Raw genomic sequence first — 21,737 nt, forward strand, 5'->3', positions numbered from 1 at the left:
AAAGGGATTTTGTGTGTCACATTCGTTGAAATAACAGACGAAATAGCGATATCTTAATTGGTAGCTCGCGATTATTTCATGAATCAAGGATTTCATATGTGTAATGGGTGCGAGCACTGAGTATCACGTCGCGCAAGTCCAATTTAACGTGTAGATAGTGACATTGGTTTAACGTCACGGCCTTCCACGTTAATTATCTTACCCGATAGTGCAATCTACGATTAAAGAGCTACGGGAACGTATGTGCGCACAGTCGACGAAACTATCGTTAATTTCTGATTATCGGTTGAACACACACAACAGGTACCCGTCCCGACCTATAACGTGAATCGGAAAAGCTTGACCGAGTGACGACAGCATGAATTTGCCATTTCGCTCGTTTCGATTCCGTCCACGAATTAGCCTGGCGCGTATTTTCAGAGCGACGGCGACGAAAATAGAAAATGCCTCGTTCGTGGGAGAGATTCATTAGCTAATCTGTTCCGAAGAGCTCTCTATTTCCTTCGGTATCAAAGGATGAATCGGAGGTAGGACGAGGCGAGCGTTGATGCGAGTTTAAAGTTCGCCACCTGGCCGAATCAATACGCCACGGGCAAAAAGAGATAGGAACCGTGAAACGGGCTGAGACTGGGGCTGACGGATGGGAAAAGAAAAAGAGAAATGCCCCGCTCTTCCGTGTTGTCTCCCGTCCTCCTTTTCCTGTCCGCGCCGGTGAATGAAAACTCCATCTAACGGAGTGGAGAACGATCGACCCCCCTCCTCAAGTAGACACGCTAATAGACCCGAGTAATTCATATCGTCCCAGCTATTTTCTCGTTAAAAAGTTCTCAATAAACCGCGACCCTCTCGCGATACGCGCATTCCCTAAGGACCAATGTATTCGCAAAATAAATCTCATTTAATCGCAATTACGCACTTAAGTATCGCTGATTTCTCTTTTTCGAGGGATTCATTCAGGTTTTTCTTTGAGATCTAGATGGTTCAAGGAGTATTGATTCGTGCTCGCTGGCCTGTGCCTGACATCACGATCGAGTATCAATTATGCGTGAGCATAAATTGGGTTAAACCTCTAACAAACGTCAAGTGATAGCATCAGTCATTTCCATGTTGTAGGATAGCGAAATTTTTCTTTTTATCGTCTTCGTTACGGTTTCGTCGGCTATAAAATGTCGTAGATATTTTAAAAATAAGCGTTGACTCGTGCACAAACGAATCTTCAAGGTAGAGTAAATTAACAGGAATCATTTAAATCAACGAACCGGCAATTGAGAGCTAACGACCAGCAGAGCAAGTTTTCCTCGGAAAACTTTTCTCATTCGAGAATAAATAGAACTCATTGACACGTAGAACTTTAATTTAATATTTAAGATGCTATAATTTAAGTATAATTTATTGGACGAGTTGTTGAGAATTACTAAGACCAGGTGAAACATGTTTGTAAACAAGAATAACGACGTTCCAAGTCTGACGGAAATCATCGTGCCGCCAAGTACGAGGGAATTTCTGTTCCGCGTGCGATGATACCGGAAAACGATCACATGTTTCACCGTATGGTGCGCGCGCGTCGCTTCAACCCTAACCTTACGATATAACCTTACTTGGATAACGGACGATCCACCGGCACAATACGAAACAGAAATTCGAAGTTACATAATACAAGTCTAGCGCTTGTACAAATAAAATGTTGAATGAATTCCATTCCCCTTCCTGATCCCGAATTGACTGAAAATCTCACGATGACGAGCTCCATAGCTTCAAAGAATTTAAGAAGATGCTTTAAATGAATATCACATAGATCTTTTAGACAATTTTAAAATAAATGATTCGCAGTCGAGTCAAACGACCTCCAAGAATATTTACAATTTATAATCCAGAAAAACCATTTTTCTTTCGGTCTGCTAATCGTGTTACGTCAGAATTGATACATCAAACAATTCATATTTATAATCGTTTAATAAATACGTATTTTAACGAGCTCACGAGAGGGAGGCGATTTATGTAATTGCATTACTTAAATCTTGAATTCACTAGTCTCGGTGACGTTTTAAAATAAGTTTTTCGAATGTTACAGATGTCACACCATCGGAGCAGGAGGAACTGTTTATCCGAAAGCTCCGGCAATGTTGCGTGACCTTCGATTTCATGGATCCAATGGCAGACCTCAAAGGGAAAGAAATTAAACGTAGTACACTCAATGAGCTCGTTGAATACATAACGGCCGGACGGGGTGTTCTCACAGAGCCTGTGTATCCAGAAATCATTAAGATGGTAATTACATTAGAAGAATCAATTACTACGCGGCTGGTTCACGGAATATTTTCAATATGATTAAACGTTTGTTCGAAGATTTCTGCGAATCTGTTTCGCACATTACCACCTAGTGAAACTCCAGATTTTGATCCAGAGGAAGATGACCCGACATTGGAGGCAAGCTGGCCCCACCTGCAATTGGTTTACGAATTCTTTTTACGCTTTCTTGAATCTTCAGATTTTCAACCCGCGATTGGCAAAAGAGTTATTGACCAGAAATTCGTTTTACAGGTACCGTTCGCTATTTGCAATACATATTTTTATGTGGGAGGGTGGAAGCCAATTTTCAGCTTACACCACTGCAACTTTTACCCGTTTATATAATACTTGTTACTGATCATTATATTTGTTTCTTTTCCTTTCTATCGCCTCTCAGTTATTGGAGTTATTTGATTCAGAGGATCCTAGAGAAAGAGATTTTTTGAAAACTGTTTTGCACCGTATTTACGGCAAGTTCCTTGGTCTTAGAGCCTTTATACGCAAACAAATCAGCAACATTTTCTTGAGGTATTTAGACCGAGCGAAAGAATAAAATTCTTGAAAGCGATTAAGGATATTTTGTTTAACTCGTTCTTGTTTCGTGCAGGTTTGTATATGAAACGGAGCATTTCAATGGAGTCGGTGAACTTCTTGAAATTTTGGGTAGCATTATAAATGGATTTGCTCTTCCTTTAAAAGTGGAGCACAAGCAGTTCTTAGTTAAGGTAAGAAATATTTTAATTACGACGAATAATTGGTATAACATTATTTAATTCTCGCCGTTTTATTACAGGTGCTGCTCCCACTACATAAAGTCAAGTGCTTATCATTATATCATGCACAATTAGCTTATTGCGTGGTGCAGTTTCTTGAAAAAGATGCCAACTTGACAGAACCTGTTATACGAGGCCTCCTTAAATTCTGGCCTAAAACGTGTAGCCAGAAGGAGGTGATGTTCCTTGGTGAAATTGAAGAAATCTTGGACGTGATAGAACCTAATCAATTTGTCAAGATACAAGAACCATTATTCAGGCAAATTGCACGTTGCGTGTCTTCACCACATTTTCAGGTAACCGAGACTCGTGTCATCAGAGATCAATGCTATCGCTTTTCGATCGTTTCAATGATAAAACTGATTATTTTCTAGGTTGCCGAAAGAGCATTGTTCTTTTGGAATAACGAGTACATAATGTCCCTCGTCGAAGAAAACAATCATGTAATAATGGCAATTATGTTCCCGGCATTGTATAGAATTAGCAAGGAACACTGGAACCAGACGATCGTTGCGCTTGTTTATAATGTTTTAAAAACATTCATGGAAATGAATAGCAAGCTCTTTGATGAACTTACTGCCAGCTACAAGTCTGAGAGGCAAAAGTAAGTAGCTTCTTCTCGTTGTTCGAATGGAACTCCCTGGGAACGGCTGCTTGTGCGTCATCTACAGAAATGTCTTTTAATGTCAGAGAAAAGAAGAGAGAAAAGGAAAGGGACGAGCTGTGGAAGAAACTGACTGAATTGGAGGTAGAACGGCGTAACGCGCTCACGGCTACCTTCAACAACCCAGTTCCTGCCACGACAACACCTGCGACACGAGCCCGCCCCTGAGCTGGTAAATAAATCTACATAAAATTGTTGGTTGGACCGTTTCGTGTCACATTAAACGTATTCAAGGGGTGTTATTGGTTACAGGTGCAAGTACACTACCACGCTGCCCGATCATTAGCCCTTAGTTTACGTCGATTGTCCATTACACTACATGCAAAAAAATTATTGTTGTTGGTGGAGCAAACGTGTCTCACGAAATGGCATTCTTGACGTAATGTAATTTCTTTCATTAGTTGCGCCCGAGGGGCCAAGTAGAGAAGAGGAAAAAGGAACAGATGAAAGAATCAGTAATCATAATTTTATTCTTCTTTGACACGATGATGATTGATGAGTTCTAATATTTTTATTATGTACATTAATTTCTACTTTTTTTTCCTCTCTTTTTTCCCCCCTTTTTTTCTTTGACAGCGATGATTAAGTTGTACAATGTACTCAGTGTCAGCACATAATACGAGGATGTTAGTCCCTTGTTAACTAAGGATTTAGCTGCGCTCGGTAGGAGGAGACGATCAAGGTGTAAATTCAGATAGATCAAGTATATTGTTATAATATTGAGTTTTTGCATGTGACATTCGCTTCGGTTTCTAAATGGCTAATGTCCTCCTCTAATGACTGACCCACCTTATCTCTAATTCTCGCCTCCGACCTGAGCCAGCGGGGGCGTTGTTTGAAATGTATCATATATTCGTATTAATGATAACGATAACTATAACAAAACATAATAAAATTAGGTAAACATATAAATATATATAAATATATATAATACAATATATTATAAAGAACATAGTACTATTGACGATACAAGTCACACAATTCACACACACACACACACACACACACACACACACACACACACACACACACACACACACACACACACACACACACACACACACACACACACACACACACACACACACACACACACGAGAGACGCACGGAACTGGTGGTGAATACGTGTAATGTGCAGACCGATGTGCTACAAAATATTAACACTGCGCCGACTGCATGCCCGCAGCAAGTGAAATAAATTTTTTCAAAAGAAAGAGAGAGAGCGAGAGAGAGAGAGAGATTCGCGACCCTCGTCGCGCATCGACGATAATATTATTGAATAATAAGGTTCAGTTGATCGAAACAAAAAGAAAACTTGAAAAAATATATGTTGTTTTTTAAATAAGAAAATAAATAAATGATGAAAGATGCAAGGGGGCAAGTATACAATAAAAAAATTTAATTGTACCAAAATATCCATTGCTTATAAATATAATAAATAATAGAGATACAGTGCATAAGATTTATTCGGAGCTGTGCTCCCACAGGCCACCGGAAATACGTGGGATCGTTTTTAGAGTTTCTTACCATTGCATAATAAGAATAAACAATAGTAGTTCTTAATAAATAGACGGTTAACAAAAAATATGAGTGACTGCTTGCTGATATTTTCATCAAGTAGCCGAGAGACGTCCCGACATGTTTGTTACGTTTTAATTTCCATCCTTCTTTCGCGTTGAATGTGCTTTACCTCATCTCATTAGCATACTTTGTTCAACATACATTTATTATTATATTGTACACCGTTTTATCTCCACTTGATGAAAAGTTGGTTGGAAAATAAAAGATTCAAGTATATAATTATTGTAAATGCTGTAATGTGACTTGAGAAAAACGACACGGATAAAGTTCATAAGAGTTCTATACGCATAAATAGACACTTTATTAAATGAATGTCTAATTTATTTCTACTCTCTGATTTTTTAATCGCTGTTTAATCTAGCATCGATCGCGACATCGATCGATGGAAAATTAGTCGTGGCCTATTTTGTTTCTTCACGCACCTCTATTTCCGACGGTAATAGAGCATTTTCACGATTATTGTGTTTTGGGCTAATTTAGCTTTTAGTGTAACCGCAAACGTATACCTGAATAAGAGAAATTCTAACGATATATATTAGTATTTTTTTATATCGTAAAAGTTGCATTTGTATGACAGCATGATCACCATATACATATTTCGATTGGGCACGAAACATTTGCAAACAAGTATTTCGATACTTTGCGATGGAAAATGAAATATAATCAAAAGATTAGAACAATAGAGACGAGACATCCTATAAATACAAAACGCGAGCTACACTGTGATAGTCTATCGTACGTATTTATCGTTACAACGCAATCATTAGCGATTATATTAGTTTTCTTTCCTTGTGCAAGTTACGAATGAAGAACAAACCTCAATATATACGATTAGTCCGAATTACGCATAGCGGATATGATTTGATTGTAAATAGATTTATTAGGTATATACTTCAGATACTCGTATTAATCACTGTTAGGAACATGACAGTTGTACAGTTGATTTTAGAATGTAAAAAGAATAACATAAATGAAAGTTGATTAATTTATCCTTGTCATATTAAACGTAAGATTATGATAGTTAGCTATTCGTATAATAAATTCAACTGCAGTATTTCAATAAGGATTACTGATTATTTGTATTTTACAATAGCCACTGCTTAAACGTAAGGCATGAACAGAATATCCGGATGTGACCGTAATGCTTTTGTTTTCCTTTTTTTAACTTGCCAAATAAGAAGTTACACGGAATTTTAAAGAGAAGAAAAGTAGACTAGCAACAATTATTTGCTCAATATGTTTGCCTTGTGTAATTGAACATTTTCGTATTTTTAATTTATCATAAAGTTTGATCGAGTAGCAATTGCATTAATAAGAAACATAAATACAACAACGGTGCAATACGACTAACTGATATAAACAGTTAATTAACATAAATCGTCTAAGTAGAAAAATTCTTATTGTATAATATTGATTTGTAAAGAAACGAATATACATAAACTAGGTCCAAGTACAATTTCGTTGCATAATATACCAACTATTGACAAATTGGGGTAGGGTAGGGAAATAGGCAATTTAAAATAAAAATAGAACAGCATAGGTGCCGTCAGGACAGGCGGGAAAAAGTGGGGAATAATAGAAGATTCTCGTTTATAGTGTATTATACATTTATTTACAGAACTATTGAAGAAAATTAAAGGGAATTATACACTGAACAAGTTATCAATCAATTTTTCAACAAATTTCACAAGCATAACTATGCTTTCAAAAGTCAACTTGTCAAATTGACAATTCGTTGACAGATAAATAAAACAGAGGTATATCTGGCAGAGATCGCAATCCACCTTTTGCGATCGTAAAGCATCTCGATTAATTAGTAATGAATGCAAACGAGTAAAGTTAGAAAATGATTACTCGTACACCTGAAATATCGTCGACAGCGAGTGTTCGTTTTTTCCTCTACGGTCGTTCGCAATATGCGCGAAAACATATGTATGCACGTCAAGTGCAGCGTCCAGTTCGGAAATATTTAGGAGTAACTCGGACGTATTATCGAAACGATTTTCTATAAAAATGTAAAACGAACAACAGCTTGTCGTTGGAAACAAAATTGCACGCTTAGAATGCGTTTGTAACAATTTTAGATCTGTAGCATCGAGAACCTGCAGGTTATAAGTGCCGAGGATTTATCGATTTGACGTTCGATCAAACAATTATTCCTGTCATGTTGTCCCGAAAAAACAAGGATTTAAGGACAATTAAAGAAGGAGTTGTTGGGAAATATGTTAAGAAAGAAACTCCGCCTGAAATGCCAAGTAAGTCGTTTTATTCCTTTGTCTTCGATACTTAAAAAAGGAATGTACTTTCCCACGTTCCCCGTTCTTCATTTCTTTAATTGTCTGTCTGCTGTTTCGTTACCGTTCTATTACTCGAAATGATTAAGCAGTTCGTATATACTTTTAGTTATTAATGTATGGACTACAGAACCAAATAGAAGAACAAGGAATCGTAATAATCATCAAAGTATTCCTACTTCTATGGTAAATAGCAATCGTGCATGTAAACGTTCGTACGAGGAAATAAAAATTTATTTTTACACAGTCTATCCCGCAACAACCGAGTATGGTACAAAAGTTCGGTAACACGAAAACGACAATGAGCGCAGTAGGTTTAGGGAGTCACGAAGGGAAATACACTCCGAACAGTTCTGTTCCAGACTTGGCTCAAAGGTGGCTTGCACTCCAGAATGAGGAGACTGTACGTTAAGCTGGCTGCGAACGAGTTTATATAACTTCAAATTCATTTCTCTAGATTCGCCAGTCTTTCAGTCAACACCAGTACAAGGGACGGTCTCTCGTCCCGCACTGCAACGCCAATGTATCATTCTGGACTTTCACCTACTATATCTCACACTTATGTTAATCAGTACGCCGGATCCGAGTATCACTTGGATCGAGTGCAAACACCGCAGATGTCTTATAAACCTTTCGATATAGATTCGGGCTACGAAGAGTACAATCACTCCGCGTACCGTCAAAACACAGGGTAGAGAAACATGATTAACATTTCTAACGTTCTCAGGAATGTATATGCTTTCTTTATCTGTGTTCTTTCAAGATATAGCCGTTGTCATTCGGAACGATCAAATTCGAGAAACGAACAACAAGAAGAGCTCCCTTTACCCCCCGGCTGGTCCGTAGATTTTACTCTTAGGGGTAGAAAGTATTACATAGATCATAACACAAAAACTACTCATTGGTCTCATCCTCTCGAGAAAGAGGGTTTACCCACTGGGTGGGAAAGGATAGAGTCACCCGAGTATGGTGTTTATTACGTTAAGTAAGTACTATAAGAATTGATTATATCAATGTATCGTGCGTCTCTATTGAACTATATTGTTTTCAGTCATATCACGCGCCAAGCGCAGTACGAGCATCCGTGTTATCCTCACGAGATACAAGCTGTCCGCGTCGTGTCCCCTCCGCGTCATACGCATTTTCATTCTCACAGCGTTTTAGTCCCGGCTAATCCTTATCTGAACGAAGAAATACCCCATTGGCTATATGTATATAGCAGAGCATCGGTGGCACTAGACCGTAAATTGCGATGGGAGCTGTTTCGCTTACCGGAGCTGGATTGTTTTAATGCTATGCTTACTAGATTGTACAAACAAGAATTGGAAGAAGTAGTCATGCGTTACGAAGAGTACAGGTGCGTTAGAAACGTGCCAAGTCTTATTTACAATGTTATGTTACAAGATCTTTTCTTTCGATTCAGATCGGCTTTACTGTGCGAGATGGAGCAGAGATTAAAGGAATTGAATCCAGAGACTTCTGGAGCTGTTGCCTTGAGACAGTCTCTTCCCTGAACAAATATATTTTAAATATCTTATTACTTGATTATAATTACTTATATAATATGAATTGTTACGACGTGAATTTGAAATCTTTTTATAATTCTATTTGTGAATAAAGCAAACCATAAACAAATGTTTATTATAATTACACAGATCGACTTCCATGTACTTCACTACAAGTATTAACTTTCAGTATTTAACGTCTGTTCTTCTGATACGGATTCTGTTTTATTTTTAACAATACTGAATCCTTGTATCGTTATAAATTCTACTTCTGTATTTTTCTTCTTCATCTTCTCCACGAATCTTATTTCTGCAAAGATGTTAGTTTGTCAAACAGTGAAACTTGGAATTACGATGTAAGACATGTATCAGGTCAGTGCAAAAGTTCGTTCCTGGTACTTCAGCTTAGATGCTCGAAAATGTACACTGACACATATTAAATTTGTAACAAGTACTTGATTCCTCGTCCGTAGGTAAGTTGTCCTTCATATGTAAATAAAACACGTATATCAAGGTGTTCCATGCTGTAATAGCGTAAACTAACGCCAGACGATATCGTATTTTTAATTTATACTCGTCACTCGTCGAACGCATCCATTTGCCAAAAAGTCTCCACATTGTTCAGCCTTGCGATAGTTATTATTAAATGGGAAATGCATAGAATTGTTGGAAATGATAAATGTTCCTTAATTAAACATTTCGAAGCTTCTCAATCTATTCCGTAATTGTCAGTAGTTTTGATATACAAAAAATTAATGAATCGAACGTTGTGCAAGCACGTGGACACACAGTACACAATGTACAGCCGCAAGATGACGCTTGCATGTTTGTAAATTGGAGTTTTTAATTAAATAAAAATAGAAGCATTTGGAGGATTAATCGGCGATCGAATACGATTGCATTTTCTTACTGAGAATCTCAGCATTCTTTTCATACCCCTATCTTTGTACTTTTCGAAAGTACGGCTTTTTAACATTAGTATAATGGTCGTACTCGTATCGCAAATATATACATATACTAATATACAGCAATCACTTTGCTTTAGATTCTTATAGTTGCGTTTAATTAAATGCCATCTAAAGTTCAACTCACGATATTCTCTACACGAATACGTATACCGTATTCCAGTCAATTTGCTAATAAAACTAAGTCATAAATATAATTATGTAAATAATAAGTACACAGAAAGAATCATACAAAAAGGTCTGCAACGAATCATACGTGATGATAAAAATTGAATTTTATTTAGTTGCGTAATGTTCGAAGTGTTTAACCGGATTTCTGGCTAAGGCAGAAAGCTAGTATATAGCGTAAAGCGGTAACGCATAAATAATTGATATGAATAATTTTATGGATACATCAACCTTGAAGATTTTTCGTACCGCACAGCAGTGTTTCCTATCGGAAAGCTGGTCGCGATTGGTTGCTCGAATCCCGGAGTAGAATGGGGCAGTGGAATGGGATGTCTGGCAATCGAATAAAAGGGGAAGGAGGAGCGATTTCGCGCGTTGAGCGGATACCGAATAATTTTCAAAGAGATTCGCGAACCGCACCGTCGTTCCGATTAATCGGACAGATAATTAAACAGGCGAGTCCGTCCATCGAAGCCTAACGAAATGTCCGTCATGGGAAAGGTAAGCGAATTAATATTCCAATACACCGAAGCCGACATCGTTAGGGACGTACAAAATTCTTGCTTTTATTGCTAGCTGCTCATACGTTCGACACAATCGTTTCTTGCATTACCTCGGTTGGAAAAAGTACCTATTTCGCAATAAGACTTGTTTTCGCCAATCTTGTTTTCGATTATTTATCGTCGTTATCTTATCCCCTTGTTGGCTGCTGTTCCTCGACCGGCCTAGGGCGAGCTCGTATATGCTTCATCTCCATCAACATGCCGCTCCGAGCCGGTAAACATCGCGAAATTCAATCGAATATTTAACACGTTTCTTTCTTTACTTCCAGCCTATACTATACTCCTATTGGCGGAGTTCCTGCTCGTGGAGGGTACGAATCGGTGAGTAAAAAATGTTATATTTATTTAAAGAAGATTTTTTTTGTCAGTACTAGTAATGAACGGTGTGTCTTTGGCAGCGTTGAATTTAAAAGAAATACCGTATGATATAAAGCCAGTTAGCTTGATAAAAAGTGGTGGAGAACAGCATTCTAATGAATTCCGTGAAATCAATCCAATGGAGCAGGTACCTGCGCTTCATATCGACAATCACACATTGATAGAATCTGTGAGTATATAAATATTCATCTGTACACTCCCTCTGTCAGCTAAGAGCAATACTTTAACTATGGGCATACGATTATTCCAGTTAAATATCTTGCAATATTTGGAAGAAACAAGACCACATCGACCGCTAATGCCTGCAGACCCTGTGAAGAGAGCCAGGGTCAGAGAAATTTGCGAGGTGATTGCCAGTGGCATTCAACCTTTGCAAAATCTAGTTGTCCTGATCTACGTTGGGGAAGAACGTAAAAAGGAATGGGCTCAACACTGGATAACCAGAGGTCTAACAGGTAAACCTCTTGACGTATCGACGACGTAATGAATATGAATGAACAGATAAGTGACTGAGGTTGTTTGTTTCCAGCTGTGGAAAAATTGCTGTCCTCCAGTGCAGGGAAATACTGTGTCGGAGACGAAATCACGTTAGCAGACTGTTGCTTAATACCACAGATATTCAACGCCAGGAGGTTTCTCGTCGATCTGAGACCTTTCCCGACGATTTTAAGGGTAGACCGTCATTTAGAGAACCATCCTGCTTTCACTGCTGCTCATCCAAATAATCAGCCCGACTGTCCTCCAGAGGCAACCAAGTAGCAAGCAAGGCAGACCACCCTCTTCCTTTTCTAATTTAGAAACGGCAAGAGAGGTGGTCGAATCTATCATAGTTCCACAGTGGCAAAAGGTGATCCGACTTTATTTCGATTATGTATGAATCTTTATTTACCGTCACGATGATACTTTTCGTGATCTAAATATATTAGTTACTATCTGTACTATTTTTTAACTGTCTGATCGAATGAAGCTGTTTTACTTTCGTTGGAGCACGCACCTTTTATCACTTACGAACTATCGACGCCTTCTATTCATAACATGGTATCTCAGTGGAACTCTTACCAATAATTCGACACGATCATAACTCGAATACTGATGGGACGTCGTATCAGAGCAAAAGTTAATGCCAGATTTTTAGTACATCAAATCTGATCGTATTTATGTCCGCCGAGATACGATCTTCTGAATAAGAAGCGTCGCTACGCTTAGGTACCGAAATGGTAGAAACAGCGCACAGATAATTTTCAATCGAGTTGTATGCTGTGCCATCGATCTCCAGCGTGATAGAATAAAACAAACACTGTGCCATTTCTGTACTTATCCAGGAGATAAGGATGTTGGCCTGTTTTTCATTTTGTTATGTTTTCTCATTGGTTTTTATATACAAAACAAATCAAAATTAACAAAATTCGTCTTCGTACAGTACTTGCGATATTAATTTGTATAACGTACTGACCTATTCTAAATAGGCTCTGTTGTCTCAAGTGAAAAAGTTTACTTTTTATACATTCTACGAATAATATAATTTTTCGATTAATTTTAGCTTATAGAACTAAGGACAAGTGTTGCTATTAGGATAATATTGAATATAAACATGAAATTCTTTACCGAGTAGCAGATTTAACATCGCGATCGTACGTTATTCACGCGCATATTGAACAGATGGAAAAGGAAACGTGTAATAAGGGAATGCAGTCTGCTCAAAACTCCGTATAATGATATTGAGGAATGAAAAGTACAAATCAAATTCCTTTTTCTAAAGCTTTTACCATCGGATACGTTTTATTTCACCCTGCAAAGTGTCTCGTCGTCGGCGGTTTCAAATATAAGACGCGAGGTCAATTTGCATTTCACATACTCGGCGTTTTAAGATCATAGACATAAGAGCATAGATCGAGCGTTCAATATATTTTTCTTGACCCCGTAAATGATAGGGAAACTATGCTTCGAATGAGATTCTGTCTCTCTCTTTTTCACATGCTGATAGAAAACAATTCTCTCGATTCTTCCGTTCGTTTTCCTTGCCTCAGGCCAGGTTTAAGCGGTTGAAGCCCAGCTTCAAGTCTTCTACTCGGTCTATTCTCATATGTCTATGCGTGAGATAGGAAGGTGTGCTCGATTTTGATACGTGATATAAACTCGTGACAAGCGCGTGTGTCAGTAATTTTCTTAAACATTCCGCAGATAGTATAGAAAAAGGAAATAATGTAGAAGCCTCAAATGTAGTGTAGGAACCGTATAGAAAATTTGTAAGACATCTTTACCATCGTCAACATTGAGCACACACAACGAGACTTCACATATATTTTTCGCAACGTGTAATCTTTATATGGAGATACATTTTTTATCGCCTATATTTTATAACTTCCATATATTTTGTAGTTTTATACATGAACGATACGTTTATTGCGCGACGAAGGCCACTAACGTCAATAACTTTTATCTATCGGCATCGTTCCTTATTGCCGGGTTCCTTCTTGCCGTTATACTTTCCACGAAAGTGAAGAAACGGCTTCGTACGATGAGAAATTCCAATTAGCTTGTCTCTCGCTTCTACTACGAACGGTCGTTTCATACCGCGTGAGAAGAGAACGAGGGGCGGGGAGGGGGGATATTTGTTTGCATGCTTCTTCCAAGTAGACGATTAGAGATCGTTTGTAATTTATATTCTAAGGGGGGGGAGAGGGATAGAAGGAGAGGAAAGAACAGAGATATACATTTCATATTTAGACGAGTGCATTATGCAAGCGGGTGATTAGATAATAATGTATATATAACTTTTATACAAGACAAGTTCGAGTGTTGCATGCAGACAACAGTCTCCACTCGGTGAGTCGCTAGATCCTCGAGAGCTCGTATGTCTTACAATATTATATTATAGAGTTTATATAAATATAGTACGCACAAAGAAAGAATGCAAACAAGTAACACCCTTCGAGCATGAATCGCACAAAATGATTTCTTCCTTTCCTCGTCGACTTCACGACGCGATGGACAGCTGACGTTGTGATTGTATAAAGGAGAGCCTGATTTTCGTATTTCTTTTTCTCTGACGCGTGATGTATCGTAACAATTATAAATGTACGGCGCAGGAGAAATGGACAATTTTCGTGAAGGAAAAACGAACCCATACCTTTGGCGTAAGGTAACGAAAATTTGTCAAGTGTACAAATATTAATTGCATCGGGCAAACAGTCGATTCGGTGCGATGAAAATGAATTCTCCATTTCTCTGGGGATTATTTTCTTCTTCAAGTGAGAATAGCTGTACGTTTAGCGTACACCGCTTCTACCCATTGCCAGCTTGTTCGCGGATACATGTAACAGTAATGAATCAGAGGATATTCGTTTACTGAATAAATGAAACGAGAAATTATTGTATAGTCGAACAAACTGAGGGCGATGAGTTCATTTTTACCAATGGTCCTAAGTAGACTTTGATTAGCCGTAAAACATGTTTGTAAGAGGATATGCGAGACCTCGTAGAATGAGTAAACACGGATCATGTATAAATAATAACAAACGATACTTAATTAAGGAAACAAAAAAAAATAAAATACAAATGATTCACCGGTCTGATACGCATAGAGTATTTTGTAAGTGAAAACGAATTATGTACGTTCATTGCTTATGAGGAATAATAAATTCTGTGTCATATATATATATATATACACATATATATATATATATAGTGTATGTATATTGCTTTGTAGATGCGAAGCTAACGAAATGCTGTCAAACAAACTGCGAGTACATTTGTGAATGCGCACTCGAATAAAAAAAGAATACGTTTTAATTGTAATCGTTTGTAGGAGATTTATTAACGCGCTGAAAAAAAGGATGACACAAATAAACGTGAGAGAAAAGCGATTAAAAGAAAAACACAACTTACCCAATAAAAGGAGTCACGCAATACGTACTGAAGACCTCATCGACAATCTTATACTTTTTTTTTTCTATCGTCTGTCTGAACTGGAGTAGTTTGACTTTCGTTTTCAATTATCTTTATTACAAATCCATCGTGTAAAAAAATACATTCCTTTATCTATACTGACTAGTTTGAATAGCACCTTTCTTTGTTTCTTTTGTACGCCGAAATGCATCGGGGAGACGCGTCGTCCCTCTTTGGAATTACACCGTAATTATTACTCCGAATGATATGCTATTCCGAACACGCGAGATACACTTTTAACAACAACAAGAGCGAAGCGACAAGGCTCGTGACAGAGGAACGGGAATACAATTGAAACACGACCGATTAATCATTAATTCGAATCCTGGCGGTACCTCTGTCGTTCGAACTCTGGAATACTGGACATCTACTCTCGCAACATCTTCCGATTCAACTCGCCTCGAGGTAAACCGGAGATAACCAGATACACGCTCACTTGTGAGTATATACAAACACGCATCTGTTTTCCTCCGTTGTTGATTTTCGTTTTCAATGCTTCTCTGTTCTTGTGTACGCACATATAAAAAACAGACTTACAAACTACGATCGAAATTACATCGTATTTACAGGTACCGCAAGCTACCATCTAAGAAATTGTTCGATCCCTCTGTTTCCATCAAAATTTGGAAGGCTCCGAGTCGGCACCGGTCGAAACATGTTTCGCAACGCGCGAATCTAGACATCACGAATTCAGAATCCTTCCCAATTTCGACAAAATTACAATTGCACAGAGAATCAGTCGGATGTTCTGACAGAAAAAAATAGATAAAAATAGAGAGATACATAGAAAGAGGAATCTAGAAGAGAAAACGTTGCGTAAAAGAAGCAACATTGTTTTGTCGACGGTAAAAAGAGAAATTTCTTTTGTAGGCATATCCCTTCGGTGAATGAAAGAGATATAGAGAGAGAGAGAGAGTAAAAGAGAGAAAAGATATGGCGATCATACGGCGGACACTGAATGGAGAGATGGATGGATCGATGGAGCAGATGGATGGAACGTGTGTGGCCAGGTCATGAAATGAAGAACAACAGAATGCATTTAATGAGCGATTGTTTATTATGCTCTTATGGTCACTTGTCATACAGGTAACGATGCTTTCTCATGAGTGAAAATAGTTAATATATTATGTTTAATATTTATAATTATTTAACATTGAATGGAATAACTCTGATGATGAAAGAATAACAATTTATGGATGCAAATAAATGTGGTTAGAGTGTAAAGTAATTATTTAGAATAAATTCAAATGCTGTCAACTAGTTATACGTATATATATATATATAATCTGTAATGTGTATATATATATATACTTTTCATCAATAACAATTATAGCGGTGCCCAAGAGGTCACAATTGTCGGGTACACCCTACGTAAACTTTCTTCTTCTTTTCGATAAAAAACAAGCAGAAATTATAAAAAAAAAGAAAACATAATTGTTTCGCGTTGTCGATGAAAGAAACAAAAGATTTCGTTTTCCATCTCGAGTTTAGGCTCGCAAGCCGTGTGATGCATGCTCGTTTATCGTCGCGTTTCATCGATCCGCAGATTTCGAACTGATTTGGACCTTCCGATCGGGTGATTCCGTAATCTGAATTTTGCCACGAATAATGGTAAATGGATGTAATTATACCTTGCCGTTTTTCAGTTTTAGAATTCATGATAAAAGAACATCGAGTGCGTTCTCGTCGCTTCGACAGAGGAAATCTAAAAAAAAAAAAAGGAGAAACACTCCTCGCTGTCGATTCGAATCGAGAAAACACGATCAGCAATTTCATTACGCTTTGCTTTTCAAATTCCCGGCTTATCGCTTTTAAAGGTATCGAAACGGTCTCGTGCGTTTCCATTCCTTTGCTCGGGTCGTGTAGAGCTCGTACACGGTCAGATCCGAGGAGACGATCGGAGAGAAGTACAATCGAACGCAGAATAATAACTCTAGAGAAAAGAACGTTGACACAGCTTTTTGTGCTCGGTACAATTATAACATTTGAAGCAAGTCGTGAAACGTGGGAAGAAGTGTAATTAAGAAATCGTAAACACTTCCCATCTGCTCGCATTCGTTCTCCAACTGCGATACGCAGAGTTACACGCGACGTTTCCCATTTCTATTAACCGCATGCTCCTCTTCCTTTTTCTTTTTGTTAAAAACGAAACAACGTTACGAATGGATCATGATTACGATCTATTTCACGGACAATCGACGCGCATCGACACACACAACCAAACACGTGCATATATATCCCTTTCTTCCTAATTAGACGATTCTCAATTAATCAACAGCCCTATAGTTTCTTCCTTCTTATCCGTTCAGAGAATATTCCACGTCTATAAATATACATATTTATGTATATGTATACCCACTTATTTATGTATATGTATTCTTTTTATCTCGAGAGAACACGTCAACACTGGTTCAGCTTATAGTCACGATAATTAAATCTAAAATTCCTTAAGACCGAACTGCAAATACCTCTCGAAATAAATATACACACACATACACACATATATATATATTAAAAAATACATTTCGCTCGCCGCTATCTTGCGCATCGTTTCTCTCTCGTGTACCCTGACGAAACGAATAAGAAGAGAAGAAACCCAACGAAAGATCGACGGTGTAACACGTGCACCAGTCATTCGGGAATTAATTCGAATGACCCCGAACCGATTTCACCTGATCACTTCCTCTCTTCGAATTACCGTTCAATGATATCTACAAGTATGAATGTATATCAATGGTGCACGATTCACACTGTCGTCGTGTTCTTACTATTACTTTATAGCCAAAGGAATGTAAGGTACAATACTTGTGATCGTGTTCCATCAGTGACGAACGAGTCTCTCTATGGTACCTTTGTTTCATTTCTCTGTTTTCTCGCAGCCAGCTGCTCTTGAAATTCGTGGAAGATAATACGCTATTTTGTATCCATCTAAAACGTAACCGGCATCGTTAAATTCAGATGCGTACCCTTATCAAGGTAAAGCACAACGCGCGGCACTGCGTTTCGCGTGAAAACCCTCTAATCTTGTCGTTTCTCATCTGTCTGGCGTGTACAGGCATGCAACAATTCGCGTTATACAAGTGTACAATGTCCCTGCTCTGTGTGTCTGTGTATACCTGTGTGTGTATATGTCTGGGTGTTTGATGACGACGAGTCGTTTAATGAACATGAAAATGTGCACACCATGCACCATCCCGGTGCGCTACTTTTTGTTTACTCCTCTCGACCTAGCGATTATTAATCTACTTATACTCAACAAGGTACTTATAGTTTTTTTTTTTAAATCCTCATCTTCATCACCATTAGAATCCCCGAGCTGCTATGTGCTACTTCTACCTCGACAATAACGATCTCATTCCAAGTTCCTCGTTATTATTCTTCGCTTATTCTTTTTTTTTTTTTGCAAGATTTTTTTTCACCATTTTTTACATATGCTTACCCAAAATAATATACCGTGTATCAACAGTCTAACTCCAAGTCTCACTTGCGATAAAATAACGTTACATACACTTTTGTACAACCCTCTTAATTACACTTGACGAATTCTCTAGTCGTTTAAACACGTTCTCTTATTACATCCCCTCTGTTCGTCATAATTTATAATTTCATTTCAAACAATGTATCGTCCGGACAAATTCTTACTCGGTTGCATGGACGCCCTGCGTCTAAATAGATACGTCCTGTCCCGTCTTCGTCAGACGTTCGGTCGTTCGCGAACGAAAAGTTCTCACAGATTCAGATGCTCGGTGCGCGTTGCTATTTCGAATACGTTTCCCTGTTCGCGCCAACAGCGACAAGCTTCAATTTTTCCCTCCCTCTCACGGAACTGGGGCAGATTCGGTTCGGAAACGAATTATAGCTCGCGGAACAAGACACAGCGCGACCCGGATTAGATGGAATTTCTTCTGTATTGCATGCCGGCGCGCCGCGACACTTGATACTTTATCGGTAAATACTATGCCCTAAAATCGACTAAAAATCAGGATATTTTTTTTTCCCTTTGAACCCGTCCGTTCTCGCTACGCTCGATTATCGTCCGTCTTTTATTTTTGACAAAAATAAAAGCCTCTTTTCATTTTAATTCCACGCGTATCTCTATAATAGATAGATCTTTCTCTTTCTCTCTCTCTCTATATATATATATATATATCTTTTCTTTTTTTAATATATATATAAAATATTTACAGCCACGTGTTATTTTATATTTTGTATACTCCTTTCCTCGTTTTTTACCCGCTCGGGGGCATCGCAACGCAGATGTATATCGGTAAATCGAAAATATACAAGACGAAGCTTCTCGACAGGACTCAAAAGAAGAGAAACGAAAATATCGCGAATGAATCGATTTTATAGCGATAGCTGTGCCGTACGAACGCGACGCGATTGCACGCAAGACAGCAATGGACAGAGTTGGTTGAAAATTCTACGTGCGATCACGTTCGCAGTGGAAACCATCTGATGGCGGTCGTTTGCTTTCTCTAACAAAGTTCGCTTCTCTCATTTCCCTACGTGTATCAATTAATTTAGCTTTCTATTGTCGATCAATGCAACGCAATCGATTATCACTGTTTCCTCGTGTTTTTTTTTTACAATGCGTCTATTATGCCCTAATATACGAATACGCCTTAATGTAACGTTACATCGATTTGTTACAATTCCTTCGACTATCGTTTAATTCCCTTTATCGTTTAAACGTTTGATTATAGCGAACGATTGCAAAAAGTGGCAGTAAAAGAATTTTGTCCGGGAACGTGGCATTGTCAAAGCGTCCAAATGCACGTCTCTTCGAAAAGGAAAGCGTTGAAAGGGAACGAGATCAAAAATTGAAATGTCCGATGCACCATAGGCATCCGTCCGCAGCCCTCGAATCGTTCTCATTCTTCTCGTTCCAACACCGAGTGCGCGCGACCGGAAAACCAAGTTTACCTCCTCCTCCTCCCCCCCACCTCCTTCTCATGTTAGAGAAACTGTTACATTCTTTTACAAAAAAATTCTTTCCAACAGTAGACGTGTTAAAAGAGGTTCAAACTCAGGGTTCGCAATCATCGTGTACAATATACATGTATATATATATAATAATTAAGCTCTATCTCTCGTCATTCAGATGATCCGACGTTAAAACCTCTCGACAGCTGTAAAACGATCGTTTTGTACACAGCGGAAACTAAATAAGCATAGTATAGAGGTGTGTGTGTTTGTAATACTTGGTAACGATTTAATATATTATATACGTGTTATGAGAAATAAACGATATTCCGACTTTATTCAAAACAGACTGCTTAATCGCAGAAATATACACATCTTTAACAACACGTTTCTACCGTCAAAAACGTCAACAAGTGTGGCTGATGGGATATCAATATATGGCACTAGAGTGATTCGGGTGGATCGTGTGTGTGTGAATGTCGTGCGATAGAGTTACTTCACTTCTTGTTTATTCGGTAACGAGTCCGCGATTTAATTAACGAGCCTTTCTTTCTTTCGTTCCCCGTCCGTCCGGATTAATCAACGATTTCGCTTGATACATCGTTTATAGTTAATTTTCTCGTTCGTATGCGGCCTCAACCCTTCGCAAACCTATACCCCCCCTCCACCGCCCCCCCCCCGCGGTCCGCAACCCTCCCCGACGATCTCTTTTATCTTTTATACAGGTAAATGGATTCTGTGCGAGTGGAGTGATGGATGATGGAACATGAATTATGATGTAGCCTAGCACACACAGCCAAGTAACGTGACACGCAAGCCACTTTTGTATCGTGGGCGACGTGCGTCAAATTCAATTACATAGTTACTGTAACAATATAGTTTCACATTAGAATTGAGTCGAGTCAATGCAATTCCTACGATTCCCCTGATTACTACACTACGTCTCCACGCGTGAGAGCATAATTATTTTGTATATCTTTTTACCCATCTCTGTAAATACGTGTGTTGCGTGTTGTTATTTTTGTTATTTTTTTTGTTTTAAACATTTTTCTTTAAATCGATCCATATTATTGATTAAAACGTTGAACCTGTAATGACGACTTTTCTTGCTTACAAGAGATTTAAGACACTACCTACACATCTATACTTGGTAATTGTGTACAACTATCCACGGCGCGTCAACAACCGCTCTCTCTCTTCCTGAGGCGCCGCGTTATCATTTAACGTACCACTTGATTCATTTACTTGGAGAACGGTTAGAATGAACTCATTAACTCGGAGACTGTACAAAAACAAAGCGTGTGAATCAAGATTCGTCTAAACGTATGGCGACTGCCGGCTCGACGACGTAATCGTGACTCTCGCAAGTCAAACAACTCGTAGGTAACACGAACTGGCCAACCAATACTGTTTTGCCACATTGTATAGAGGTATTTCGCGTATCCTCCCCCTCTCAACCCCCCCCCCCGTTCAACAATTGTATCAACGCGCGACAATAAAATTTAACAAAACAATGCAACAGGTAGACTCTGTAGAGATATCTGACAACGTGGAAACGATCGACGGTCCCACGGCGAATCGTGGTTTCGACATTTCGATAAATTCCCCCTTTCCTATCTCGCGTGTACATATATCTAACAGGTGAATACATGCGATCCGCGCGACTCCGTTTACGCGTTTACA

At 38.5% G+C, this 21,737-nt stretch overlaps 3 protein-coding genes across 7 annotated transcripts in view; all 3 read left to right on the top strand.

Moving 5' to 3' along the window:
- The window catches only part of wdb (serine/threonine-protein phosphatase regulatory subunit widerborst), a 21,663-nt gene extending 17,410 nt beyond the window's left edge, over nucleotides 1-4,253 (top strand). For both annotated transcript variants that reach the window (XM_026815066.1, XM_018027656.2), the window contains 8 exons: nucleotides 2,072-2,268; nucleotides 2,347-2,541; nucleotides 2,687-2,817; nucleotides 2,897-3,014; nucleotides 3,083-3,358; nucleotides 3,437-3,666; nucleotides 3,753-3,898; nucleotides 3,979-4,253. In XM_026815066.1, coding sequence (XP_026670867.1) covers nucleotides 2,072-2,268; nucleotides 2,347-2,541; nucleotides 2,687-2,817; nucleotides 2,897-3,014; nucleotides 3,083-3,358; nucleotides 3,437-3,666; nucleotides 3,753-3,894 — 1,289 coding nt within the window. In that variant the 3' untranslated portion in view covers nucleotides 3,895-3,898; nucleotides 3,979-4,253. The remainder of the gene's footprint in view (nucleotides 1-2,071; nucleotides 2,269-2,346; nucleotides 2,542-2,686; nucleotides 2,818-2,896; nucleotides 3,015-3,082; nucleotides 3,359-3,436; nucleotides 3,667-3,752; nucleotides 3,899-3,978) is intronic.
- Nucleotides 4,254-5,095: 842 nt separating this feature from the next.
- Nucleotides 5,096-9,179, top strand: LOC108626795 (protein salvador homolog 1). Of its 4 annotated transcripts, none has more exons than XM_026815069.1 (8): nucleotides 5,096-7,322; nucleotides 7,392-7,562; nucleotides 7,711-7,787; nucleotides 7,849-7,976; nucleotides 8,059-8,292; nucleotides 8,365-8,586; nucleotides 8,653-8,958; nucleotides 9,025-9,179. In XM_026815069.1, the coding sequence occupies exons 2-8, from the start codon at nucleotides 7,472-7,474 to the stop codon at nucleotides 9,113-9,115; spliced, it is 1,149 nt and encodes a 382-aa protein (XP_026670870.1). In that variant the 5' UTR covers nucleotides 5,096-7,322; nucleotides 7,392-7,471; the 3' UTR covers nucleotides 9,116-9,179. The 4 variants fall into 4 exon arrangements, with proteins under 4 accessions (XP_026670870.1, XP_026670871.1, XP_017883163.1 ...); XM_026815070.1 differs by having other exon boundaries at nucleotides 5,096-7,064; XM_018027674.2 differs by having other exon boundaries at nucleotides 5,096-7,562.
- A 1,364-nt stretch (nucleotides 9,180-10,543) lies between these two features.
- On the top strand, nucleotides 10,544-14,972 carry LOC108626757 (putative maleylacetoacetate isomerase 2). Its single transcript, XM_018027607.2, has 5 exons — nucleotides 10,544-10,740; nucleotides 11,072-11,123; nucleotides 11,201-11,349; nucleotides 11,431-11,635; nucleotides 11,710-14,972. Exons 1-5 carry the CDS (start codon nucleotides 10,723-10,725, stop codon nucleotides 11,937-11,939), a joined length of 654 nt encoding a protein of 217 aa, XP_017883096.1. The 5' UTR covers nucleotides 10,544-10,722; the 3' UTR covers nucleotides 11,940-14,972.
- The last annotated feature ends 6,765 nt before the right edge of the window (nucleotides 14,973-21,737 follow it).

Source organism: Ceratina calcarata, unplaced genomic scaffold, assembly GCF_001652005.2.
Source record: "Ceratina calcarata isolate Rehan_Ccalc_2016 unplaced genomic scaffold, ASM165200v1 scaffold428.2, whole genome shotgun sequence".
NCBI lineage: Eukaryota > Metazoa > Arthropoda > Insecta > Hymenoptera > Apidae > Ceratina > Ceratina calcarata.